The sequence below is a fragment of the Chaetodon auriga genome, chromosome 6 (genome assembly GCF_051107435.1).
Source record: "Chaetodon auriga isolate fChaAug3 chromosome 6, fChaAug3.hap1, whole genome shotgun sequence".
Taxonomy (NCBI): Eukaryota; Metazoa; Chordata; class Actinopteri; order Chaetodontiformes; family Chaetodontidae; genus Chaetodon; species Chaetodon auriga.
Genome location: NC_135079.1, coordinates 9,983,758 through 9,996,615, shown reverse-complemented (window position 1 = coordinate 9,996,615; position 12,858 = coordinate 9,983,758). Strand labels below are relative to the sequence as shown.

General features: G+C 42.2%; 1 protein-coding gene across 1 annotated transcript; it reads right to left on the bottom strand.

Annotated features, from left to right (window-relative positions):
• Window positions 1–784: 784 nt before the first annotated feature.
• On the bottom strand, window positions 785–8,547 carry pkmb (pyruvate kinase M1/2b). Its single transcript, XM_076733031.1, has 11 exons — window positions 8,530–8,547; window positions 6,394–6,573; window positions 6,148–6,239; window positions 4,551–4,682; window positions 4,223–4,409; window positions 3,831–4,101; window positions 3,588–3,738; window positions 3,349–3,501; window positions 2,502–2,668; window positions 1,514–1,695; window positions 785–1,352 (listed from the first exon to the last, which is right to left on the bottom strand). The coding sequence occupies exons 2-11, from the start codon at window positions 6,542–6,544 to the stop codon at window positions 1,246–1,248; spliced, it is 1,593 nt and encodes a 530-aa protein (XP_076589146.1). The 5' UTR covers window positions 6,545–6,573; window positions 8,530–8,547; the 3' UTR covers window positions 785–1,245.
• Between the last annotated feature and the right edge of the window lie 4,311 nt (window positions 8,548–12,858).

Sequence of the window (12,858 nt, the reverse complement as noted above, 5' to 3'; positions counted from 1 at the left end):
CTCGTTGCCAGATTGTTTCTGCTGCTTAGTGGTAGACTTGGCTGTTTATCATCGTTACCTGCGAGTAAAAGAGAATATTTCGTTTTTGTTCTCCTGTATTAATCACCAGTGCCTGATCTCCTCTTTTTCCTTTTTGCTCAGTGAGTTCCCCAGCACTGATCTCCAGCTCCAGCCTCTTGCCTCCACTTGCCTCAAGCCTCAAGCCCTCAACCCTCACCACCTTGTTTCACCTGTGCTCTCACCACCATGTACCCTCAATGCAAAAGTACTCATACCACCTCAGTACCTTTTGCCTCACCTGCTGTTTTCAGGACTTTCCAACTTAGAGTTTCCTGTGTACCTGGAGTCTCCACTCATTGTTCATTCAATTAATTCCTCTTTTACCCTTACTCCCTGTCTACGTGTCCGCTATCAAGTCGAAATCCTGCCGAAACGTAATAATTTTTAATAACATCATACTACTGATTGACCTCAGACACGCATCAATTCAAACTTATGATTTTTTACTTTCGTAGTATGTACCTCAAACATTAAGCATGGCATCTCCCGTATTTTGTACCACACAAACATTTAGTTAGGAATTCATGCATTGTGGCGCCCTGTGGCTCACAGATTAAGATGCCGCTGACCATGAACAGAAACATCCCCGAGTTGAATCCCTGCCTGGAGCTTTGTTGCATGTATTTCTCCCTGGATCTCACTGCAATGCTTAGAATGGAATATAATGATTGAAAAAAAGACCCTTGTCTCAGTTCAGTGTGGTAATGAGAGAAGACAAACACAGTTGACCCCAGAATTCCTTTTAATGGAAACGCAGTCATGCCAGATCACTTCACAATTACACTTTGTACCAACTGGAGAAGACATTAACAGTACATGTTTATGTTCATCCCTGGACAATTAAATAATCAAAAAGAAATGACGGAACGTGTACTTGAAGAGGAACACTGATTTCTACTTTGTTCACCATGCAAACAGGCACACACATGACAGGAGAGTTTCCACTAAAAGGTTTTGAGTTCAGTCTCTGGCAGCAGGATTTAGACAAAAAATTACACGTATGGATGACTGGAATCAGGGAGTTACTGTCTGTGAAAGACAACATTAAAAGTCCTTTGAAGGAGCGGCTTGGTTTTTGAGTTTCTGTCACTTATGAAGACCAATGGAAAAGAAAAGTCCAACGCAGGTGGAGGCCGGTTACAGGAGAGGGGAGGGGGAGCGGTTACTAATGTCCTTTGATGAAGTTCAAGGCACCAACACAACTCTCACAGTGTTGGTGTAACCAGAACCGGGGCGCCAGCCGGTAACAACAAGGGCCACATCACCACTCTTGAAGAATCTGTGGTGCTTGCCTGTGGAAAGAGGAAAGAGAGGTGTTAGTAGAAAACATAAAGCCTTGTGACTACTGGCGACAAAAAAAACTCTTGGCTCTTCACTCCCTCATAATAATTTACTGCTAAAAGTCCTCTTATCGGAGAACAAGTTCAACACAACAAAACACATCAGCACTCACCAACTTCGAGGGCAAAGTTCACACGCAGGTCAACGTCCTCGGCCCAGACGTCGTTAGCGGGCTTGGTGTACAGCACGGGGTAGATGCCACGGTACAGGTGGGCCTGGCGGGCGGTCTGGCCACAGCGGGTCACAGCAATGATGGGTGCACGTGGCCTGTACCTTGACAGCATGTGAGCAGACCTGCAGGTAACAGGTACAAATTATTAGCAATATGTGGGAAAAATATTTCAGCTTCAAACCCAATTAAAAAAGGTACACCAGCAGTGACTGATTCTCTGGAAACAAGCTGGAAAACACCAATATTCTCTCTTTTAGTTCTATGTTTGGTTTCTACCAACTCCTGAAGGAAATATCTGGCTCTGTAGCTGCTAAATGCTTCACTACAATCACCAGCTAGTTGCTAACTGTGTCTGTCTGCTGTTTGGACCTGGGCAGGTATACAGCACAGTGGGCTTGTAGAGCTTTTTTGCAGCTGAAAACAACTTTTTGACAGGGAGGCAACTAAACAATGACAATAAAGCAATCACTTTAAAGCTCCAGAGGAACAAGAGAGCCTGGAGGTAATAACTGTGCGACTCCTTTCACATACAAGTAGTCGTTTGATCCATATTAATATGTATACAGCTGCTTTAATTATGCCATTATCATTAGGAAATCCGTCCAGCTGACAGTAGTACGTCCTCTGTATCATGTGCTGTGAGGATGAACACCCAGATGGAGAGGAATGAACAGAGAGTTAAAATTAACTTGTGAAATGTCAGGGTTCAGATCTCAAAAGGTCACGAGTGGAGCACAGATTGTGAGTACAGTGAAAGTTGGCACACTTCATAGGAGCCGAGAGCTTATGCTCAGGAGGGAGTGGAGGCGGAGGGATAGAGCGATATTATAATGCACCAGTTTTGCTCACAGTGGCCACCGTGGAGGATATTATGACTCAGAGAACTGCAGAGGAGGTTTACAGGATGAACAACTTCTTGGCGTCTCACCTGCCAGACTTGGTGAGCACAATGATGGCGCTGGCGCAGCACTTGAAGGAAGCCTCGACGGCACCGATAGCGATGGACTCTGTGGGGTCACGGGTCAGATGAGTGATGCGGCGAAGCTCCTCGAACATCTGCCTGTGGAACATGGCTGCCTCGGCTTCACGGGCAACCTGAACATGTAAAAAAAAAACAAACAAAGAACGGGTTACAGCAGTGTCAGGCTGCAGTGACACAGCAGGTTTCAACTGCAGGAGTTAGTTTGTATTTGAAAAGGACAAAACAAAGGGGCAATTAACCTCAGTGCAGAGGTCTTCATACCTGACAGCACACTGAGACATGAAGCTAAACAACAGCGGTGGCCATGATGTCCAGGGACTGTTGCTGTGCACTGCAGATCCTCAGACACATGCTATCTGAGTAATATGATCACACAGTTAAAGCACAATGCAAGAAGACAAGGAAGATGTTTGGTAGCAGATGGACGGAGGGAAGGGCAGGTGCAATAGGGATACACAAAGTAAGTCAAACAAGTACTAAACAAGCTGTTAGTCAAACCCAAGCTGCTACCAACGATGTGCTCACAATGAAAACATAACTTACACCATAATAGAATAGAGGCAGTCCTGCCTTTCACGGACTGTTTATATTGACTGTGTAATGTGGATTACTGTGTATTTTTCATGGTCAGTGCATGACTAATTCAGGCTTATATGACAACTACAAAAGCAAAATTCCTCCTCAGAATATTTTTCCCCCTTTTAAGTACAATAAGAAGCAAAAATGTAGTCGCTTTTATCAACATTGTGCACACATACACTTAATCAAAGGGATCAGTCAGAGGTGCTCTTACCATGTGCTGTGTGCGCACGGCCTCCAGGGGGTAGTCTCCCTTAGCGGTCTCACCACTCAGCATGATGCAGTCGTTGCCGTCCAGCACGGCGTTGGCGACATCACTGGCCTCAGCGCGAGTAGGGCGAGGTTTCTTGGTCATGCTCTCCAGCATCTGAGGAGAAATAACGTTACCCCCTAAGAGTCTTTTCTTCTTAAAAATGTTTTCCACAAAAGTTTTCCATTGGTGATGTCACAGACCTGTGTGGCACAGATGATGGGTTTGCCGATCCTGTTGCACCTGCCAGTCATCATCTTCTGGGCGATGAAGACCTTCTCTGTTGGGATTTCAATACCCAGGTCTCCACGGGCAACCATGATGCCATCACTAGCCTCCAGGATCTCATCAAATCTAACACACAAAAAGACAAAAAATCAGGGTAACAACTCTCCAAACATTAAGATCTGTGGAGATTCGCACGTGATCGGTGGGAATCCACCCACCTGCGCACACCCTCGTGGTTCTCCAGCTTGCTGATGATCTTGATGTCCTTGCCCTTCTCGCCCAGCGCTTTCCTGACAGCGTGAACGTCAGCAGCCTTACGGATGAAGGAGGCGAAGATCATGTCAACACCCTGCTCCACACCAAACTGCAGGTCCTTAATGTCCTTCTCAGACAGAGCGGGCAGGTCGACAGCAGCTCCAGGCAGGTTGACGCCCTTCTTGCTGCCCAGCAGACCACCATTCTCAATGTCACACATCAGGTAGTCGCTGCCTTAAGACGCAGAGAATGAGGAAAAACTTCAGTTCCACCAGTAAGCAGAAAGGTGAAAGCAAAATATGTGAGAGGCAGACAGGAAAAGCCAAACGGTACAATAGTTGTTTTGTGCGCTTACCAATTTCTTTAACCTTGAGGGAAATCAGACCATCATCAACATAGATGTGGTTTCCGGTCTGCAAAACCTTGGTGATGTTCTTGTAGTCGAGCCACAGAATTTTCTCATCACATTTCTCCATGTACTGGTCATCGAGTGTGAGCTTGATGGTTTCACCCTTCTTGAGCTCAACCTCAGCAGTGCCACTCTAAACAAGACCGGGCAAAGACAGCTTGGTCATTCTCAGGATGAAGTCACTGCATCAAAACCTTCATACAATTCTGAGTGCGATTAATCAAAAAAGGCCTCATTGGTGACTTATTTAGCCAGTCATTTGGTGAGGACTCACGCCCTTGATAAGTCCGGTCCTGATTTCTGGTCCCTTGGTGTCCAGAGCGATGGCCAATGGTCTGTAGCCGACAGATCCTGGGCTGAAGCTCTCAGCTGCCTCACGGACATTCTTGATGGTCTCAGCATGGTACTGTATGATGTGGGGTGATAAACAAATGTTATCACACTGGGACCCTCAACAAAACTGCCATTGCATCCTGGAAAGGCTCAGCCGTTCACAAACAAGGATGGAGCGAGGTTCACGACTTCGTGAATACGAGATTGTATAAAGGGGATTACTACATGAGCTCAGGAACATTTTGTACAACAGTAAACACAGTTTGCACGTTTGCATTCTGTTTTTATTAATCTTTTACACAGCCTCCCACTGTTTTTGCCATAGTAGTTGTATTAAGTTATAATAACTTGTTGTATTTAGGTGGAGAATATTTTACCTCCGAATGTGTCAAATTCTTAAAAAGTTAAATAGTAGCACCGATTGCATAACTATACGTAGCAAATCTTGTCCAACAGCTGCAACACATATATAGCACATGACATTGTTCAGTTTGACTGTGCATAAATAGCTGCTCACAGACTATCACGTCTTGTGTGAATAGTTTCCAAAATATTTCAGCTGCAGTCTTTAAAGAGGGGCCTTTGACAAACAGCTATGGATGTAGTAATATGCACTACATGCGAAAACACAGGACAACAAAGTCTAATTTGTACACTGTCAACTGTCCTTGGTCAATAATGAATGGTTTCACCACGTGCCTTCTACTCGTACTGTTGCCACAAAGCGGACTCCCAGAGGAGACCTATTAATAACTGTACTGGACAACTGACACACCAATGAGACAGAGGTCAAATCTATTTTGCCAGTCTCATAGCTATGTCCACCTTGTCGTGGAGTTATGATCATCAGTTTCATTATTTGTTGTTGTTATTTGTTGCTGAAATCCTGGCTAGATTACCACTGCACAGACAAGTCAAAAGCCAAACGGAGAGTTGAGTTACAATGAGAAAAAAACCACTGCTGTTAACCTTTGAAGATCCAAATATCAACTGTGGGCAGTAACACTACAGCTGATGATAAATTTGATGGGTGGCCCACTCAGGTGACAGAGAAAAAGGTAAAGAGGCATGACTTTTAAAGGCGAAGGGTCAGTAGTATAAGGTGGGCCAAAGAGTTGGCTGTGATGCAGTTTCCTCGCCAAATCACAAGCTGCTTCACAGACCCGGCCCTGAGGGGGCAAGTACAAGCACATAGATCACATTACAGGCACAGACAGTAAGCCGGCCGCAAGAGTAATGTCACACTGAAGTCAGAGGTAGCTGTAAAGGGTAAATCTACACTGAGTCACTTGTAGAGGGTAAAGGAACTGCTGCTCTGCTGCCGGGTGTGGGTTTGAACTCTCAAACATGTTGAACTTCTGCACACACACAAGTTTTGGATTCGACAGCCACTAGTAAATCAGCTGCTGTGATGTCACCATTTGGGATTAAGCAGTGCAACAGGCGAGAAGGTTTAAGGGAAGTGTTGATGATCCAAATCATTTAAAAAATAAAATGCAAGGACAAACAAGTTAGTGTTATTTAGATTTCTGACTCACTTCATGTGTGCCGTGAGAGAAGTTCATTCTTGCAATGTTCATCCCAGCCTTTATCATTTCCTTGGCCATCTCCACAGATCGGGAGGCAGGTCCTGCATGGAGACAGAGGAGTGATGGGATTTACACAGAACCACTGAGCTAAATATGAGGTTTATAAAGTTAGGAGGATGATTTAAAGCTTGATGGAATGAGATAGCATTTGAATAAAGTTTGTCCCAAAGTCATGGGTTTGATCATGAATCTGACCAATTGTGCAGATGATGCCGGTGTTGCGAGACACAGCAGGTTCAGAGTCGATGTCCAGCAGACACATGTGCTCAATGAAGGTGTCCGCCATGGCAGCGTGCAGCTGCTGGGAGTTGATGATGGAAGAGCCCATATTCTTTGACTGCGACATGACTGGATCTGTGGCTGCAGGAAAAGGTCCTGTGTGTCGTGGAAAAAAAGGTCTTTGGTTATGGGCAGTTAAACTTCAGACCTCTCCACAACATATAACTTCTATTATCTTTAAATGTTTCTTCACTCTTCTGTTTTATCAAATCAGATGAGAATAAAGAAAGACCAATAGTCCGGCAGACTGGTGCAATTCTACTGCAATTTTACTGTATTAAACATGCAAATAGAGCAAAGCCGAGGCTGTTTCACGAACACACACACTGAAGTACAAACAGATTCTCCTGCCTTATATACTTTTCTCAAGTGAGTTTCATCTCCAAGTCTCCCACAACTCTGACAACAGTTTTACAAAGTCTTCCTGACTCCATGTAGTAATATCCTTTATCCAATCATGTGTTCACAGAGTGGTGAACCTCACTCCATCCTTCCTTGAGAACGACTGAGCCTTTCCAGGATGCCCCTTTCATACCCAATCATGATACTATCACCTGCTACCAATGAACCTGTTTACCTGTGGAAATGTTCCAAACAGGTGTTTTTGGAGGCTTAAACGGATTAGCAAGTTATCACATTCTGTTTTATTTATGTTTTACACAGCGTCCAACTTTTTTGAAATCAGGGTTGTAGGTTATATGCAAGATTATTTCTTTCCATGGGCCATAAACTGAAGACAGTGCAGGTAAATACTTTGAGTTTGGTCTAAATGGTGACACAAAGGCTCCTGAAACTCACAACTAAGAGCTTTATATAGGGGCTACACAAATTATCTCATAAACAGGAGCATATAATATTCAAAGTAAATCAGAAACTATAGAAAGATTATTTCAATGGATAAATACACATTTACAGAAAGGTGTGACCTCTCCATGGGGTCTGTCTATAGTCTCCACCAGTGGAGAGTGACCGTGCAAACTGACCAAACAGCCTGAGCATAAAGCAACAACGACAGTGTGTGCCTGCCTGACTGCACTCTCCCACATTCCAGCGAGAGTTTATGTGCAGCTGAAGAAGAGGAGCTTGCCACTTCTGACAGAGGCCGAAGGTAATTCATACGCACAAAGAGTAACTCCAGCACTCCAGGAGGAGGCTAAAATCATGATTTACACTGCCCAGAGTGCAATGCTGTTTGAGAGTCCAAACAGTGCACATTAAAGGGACAAAGCCAGGTTATCAGGATTCAGTTTACAGTCGGCTACAGAAGAGGTATGCAACATGCATGACAGATGTGTGCCGTCAGTCACGGAAACATGGCGTGTGCACTGGGAAACCATTACTGCCCACAGAATACACCTAAAATAACATGGTCAGCTGAGGGTATTTATGGACTGCAGCAACATATGAGAAAAACAGATCAGGAAAATGAGAAAGTTCATCATGACATAATAAAAGGGCTCTGTTTTTAAACATGTTGCAACTTACTAAGTCAAAGCTCCTTGTAATTAATGTCACAGCTAATCACTGAAAATTAATCATTATGCAATAGATTACACAGTAACAAGTCATACATTAAGCTGTTATTTATTGTGTTTATATCATGTCTCGCTTTTTTGTCTTCTCAGTCAGCTACTGAGGACATCTAGACTGTCAACATTCAGATAAGAAAGATAAAACTTTCTTTATGCCAAAGAAGGAAAATTACAGCAGCACAAGAAGCAGAAGGACTTCACCTTGGTACAGTGTGCATAAAGGCCCTGTGTGTGCAAAACCAACAGTGTACTCTCCTGATAGTCCATATCAAAATGATCCAGTCTATTTGCAGATTTGAAATATATATTACATAAATAAAATTTATGCTCAACTATTATAAGGAACTGTAAATATTAGGTGGGTTAATGCGTGTTCCAAGAAGATGTTTGCTCAGTGATTGACGAGGTTTTAAAAAACATGACAGCAAATGGTCATTTAATTTAAATTCAGTTAAAACTAATACAGAATATCCTCTCATCTCTGTCTGTAACATAGCTGAATCTACTTGCTGTTACTCACCGACTGGGTAAACTTTGCAGGGACGGAGGCGCCACTGATTCCGTTCGGGCGACACTTTTTATTCCCCTCACCGGCCGGGACTACTTTCCTGAGTGAACTGCACCCCGCGACACAGGATATAGGGCGCAACAGTTAAGACACAATTTAGGGTTTGGCCGGCGAGGTAAACGAATGTTTTTCAAGTATATACGTAAATATTCAATAAAGTGTCAAACGTCTACCTCAAATCGCAGAAGTTGACAAAATTGAGGGAGGATACAGCGCAGGTGCGAGTGTTGTTCGCCTGGCCAATCACAAAGCGCTCCGCTGATACCTAAACATGTGCCTCGGTCACCAGTTTGGACCCGAGCCTTACATTTTAAACTAGGGGATGACCTTTTGAATGTGTTCACGCTGTGCTCTTTTTCTGCTCTGGATTATGTTCTTTGTATGATTTTATTATGGCTTTTAGTTTTCTTTTTCTTTATATTAATTATCTCAAGGACCAAGGAGTTACTTCATTTTTTGTATATTGCAATATTTGATGTTTTCTGTGAATGGCAATACAAATATGGTTTTAAAGAGCTTTACCAGTTAAAATCACAATACCGGTATTATATGGGCTACCTGTGAGGACCAGCCTTTATTTCCTGTGCTGACCTCTGACCTCTGACTCCAAACTTTGCTCATCCTAAGCTTAAACACAATACTTACACTAACCTAATGTCCTGATTTGTACTGGAACTCTAAACACAAACTATAACTCTGTTAAAGCACTTTCAATGAGCACAATGGAAAAAATATTGAGAGTGAGAGATCTCACATTTCTCTTCTTGTGAGGACACTTCATGAGATCATAAATACAAAAACACACATACGTTTCATGTGGCTCCTTTCCTTCCCAGGATACATTATAGTCAACATCATGCAACATCTAATAAGAACTGTTCTTTATTTGTGAAGATCCCAATCTTTTATTCATTTCATTTTTTTAAATTAATTTATTTATTTCTATATATTTTGACAATTTTCATTTATTGCTTGCACCATGATCTCTCATTTCAAAACCATAAAGATCATCTCTTTTGCTTCCTTTTTGGCATGTCATACTGTTTGACAGGCAGCGCTGCGTAATTTTAGACTGTTTCATGATCTCAGCAGGGGCGGGACTGTGTCTGCGTTCCTGCAGCGTGATATGACGGCCCACATGCATTCACTTAGAGCTTGATATACTGTAATTGTCTTTCAAAATGGGAACAAAGGTGCAGCCAAGCTGAAAATTACTTGCACTGGAGGATATGACACCTGAAGAGGCAGTACAAGGAAGTACAAGTAGTAGAGTAGTACAAGGAATTAGCCTCAGTGCTTGATGCATACTAATAAACATAGCATGTGAAAATAAAAAGGACAAAAAGCAAGTAGTCCAAAAGGTGTGCAATGTACAGAGAAAATGACCCAAATGTTGTGAATTACTGTCGGACGCAACAGTAGATGCTTGCAGGGATGCAAACTTAATATCAACATGCTGAGATATTATACAGATGCACAAATACAGACATTATATTCATTCAGATATAGTAACAGATGACACAGTTTTACTAAAAATAGGCTTAAAACCTCAACCACACATCCGGTTATCATTTGCCAGTGTTCTATATGTATATATAGTTGAGCCGTGTAGAGCTTCATGTAGCATGAAGAACATGGTGTACCACTTCATGAGGTACGCAAGGTGTAAAATCTAATGTGAGCCAATTTAAGAACTGTATCTGAAATTTTGCCTTTATAAACACAATACTGTTCAGCGGTGATTGACACTGTCAGAAAGGTCTGGATTTAACTGCATGAGGTTGTAGTTTGCATCATATTGAAAGGTGTCTGTAATATTTTGTCCACCCCCTTTAAAGGCAGGAGAGGGTCAGAATATTAGAAACACCTTTAAATATGATGCACTCCAGTACAACAGCAGCAGCCGCCCCAACCTCAATAATAAACATAAAGTAGAATTATCACCTTTCAGACAGTCTGAACAAAAACTGAATCATTAAAAGAAGCGTACCAGATTAAGATGATGCTGTGATCCATTAAGAGGCAGAAATGTGACTCCAAACTGACTTTCACTCACTTTCAGTTTCAACTGCATGCATTCAGTTTCCCCACATTCACAACATCACAGTAACACACAAGTAAGATAAAAATATATGAAGTGTCTGATCTTACATATCCTAAACTATGGTACAGCAGGTGCATAATCACACAGCTCCGAATTATTTCCCTTGTTATTTCACATCATTTTAACAAACTCACTCATGATATTTATCTAAGTTTGTTCTTTTTCAGTTTATTTCCCTGTATGTTAATTCTACACCCTTGCATCCGTACTGCATCCAGAGTCTGGAGTGTATTCACACAGCATGCATACAAAACCTGCTTCATTTCTGAACGGGCTGGTGAGGGTTACTACTCTCTCCCATGATGCACTGCGGAAAGGAAAAGACGGCATTTGTCAGAACTGCAAAACGCTAAAACAAATTGAAGGTGTTAGTAAAACGGCACTAAAAATAATCAGTGGGAAAACATTTTGATATCTAATGGTGAAGTTTAATTGTCAGTGACATTTCAAAGTCAGTTAGATTTTTTGAGACAGTTAGTGCAGAATGTGAAATGGGACACACTGTCTCTCTCTCAACAACAGCTCTCTCTTGTGGACGGCAGGTTTAAGTGTCCTGATCTGCTGGGTGAGAGTATCAACATGCAGAATGACTGAAATGTCATGAAAAGTGGGATTAATATTAAATTACTGAACATCAAAAAGGATCTACTTGATCAACTGCCTCATGACCTCTGCTCACATCAAAACACAGCAATTATGATGTGAAGTCACACCCAACGTGTTGCACTTTAATGTTTTCAATAGAGGTATTAAATCATGGGTAAAGTTTATTATTATTCTCCTTTTTTGTGTTTTTTTTTCTTCTCTTTGTATTTTAACTTAAAAAAGGCCTCCTGTAGACACTAAATACAGTGCTGAATGTGCAGTCCCAATGCTAATCCTAGTGCTAATGTCAGTGTCACGAAATAAACTTAATAAGACTCATTAAACTTGTTAAAACTGTTTTTTTTACATTTTCTGCTTTTTGCAAACTTCCTTTCTTTTCTGTTATGCGAAACTAATTCAGATGTCATGCTTGTGTGTTTGAATTGTACTTGTATGTGTAAAGAGGTCCAGCTCTCTGGGGTGTTCAGCTGGTTAAGACCCTTTCCATCAAACTGCAACGTCACTGGGTCAAAACCAGTTTTGGACATATGTTACTTTCTTTCTGTCCATTTTTCTGTCTGTGTCTTTGCTGTCACTATCAAATAAGATATTTCTTAAAAGAGAGAGAACTGGATCTCAACCAGACTGCCTGTTTAAATAAACGACTTGCATTTATTGACTGTTATTGACTGCAATTATTGTATAAAGCTTGGTTGCTGTTTCTTTATCATGTGGGCTGGACAGATAAAGCCAGATAGTTATGATATAACAGTAGGTGTATAAAATGAGAAGGAGGTGGATACAACAGCGCCAAAACAACACAATATAACACAACATAAATCAATACCCCTGCAACAAATACCGGCTTTGTGGAGCTCATAATGTTGTTCACCACTGCAGTGGAAATTTCAGCTGCTTTGTATTTGACTGTTTTCTAGTCTTATTGTTCATGCACAGCCTTGAAAATGGCAGCATACAGAACAGGGGCTCATGATATTGTGCCCACCCACTATAAATAAACACACAACAAACACCCACTCATGTCTAAGTGGATTAGCCTGAGAAAAGCACTTGTTGAGAGAAGACTTGCACAGATGTATGCAGTCCTAGAAGTGTTTAATCTGGCCAGACTGCAGAGCAGCAGGCGACGGCTAACAAGGGTAACTGCCGATTAAGGTCAGACTGCAGCACAGCAGGCAGACAGGAAGACTAATAAATGCCAAACACCACCCGTATCACCATCCTTCAACTCTGCCACCAGGGAACTTTGTTGTCATCACAGTCTTAAAACTGATTCATGAACCTGACTTTTCAGGAGTCTGGAGGATGGTGTGATACATGGCTTTGTTTGTTTTTCTCCTCTGTCACTGAGGAATATATCAAACAGACTGTAGAAAGGATGGCACTTACATCACACAAACAGGATGGAGGTATTGTGCATAAAAAAAACAGCATGGGCTTAAAGCTCTGGAGCTGCAGGTCTCCTCCTCATCCTCTCCTCTGTCTGGACCAGGTTCAGCTGATCAGGCTGTCAGTATCTGCAGCCAATCACGTGACACTGAAGTCCGGCACTGAACATGTGGGACTTCCTG

Coding starts and splice junctions, on each gene's coding strand:
- pkmb (XM_076733031.1), bottom strand. CDS start 6,544: ATGTCGCAGTCAAAGAATATGGGCTCTTCCATCATCAACTCCCAGCAG. Junction 3,739..3,830: donor AACCACGAGGGTGTGCGCAG/GTGGGTGGATTC, acceptor TTTGTGTGTTAG/ATTTGATGAGATCCTGGAGG. Junction 2,669..3,348: donor CCGTGCGCACACAGCACATG/GTAAGAGCACCT, acceptor TTACATGTTCAG/GTTGCCCGTGAAGCCGAGGC.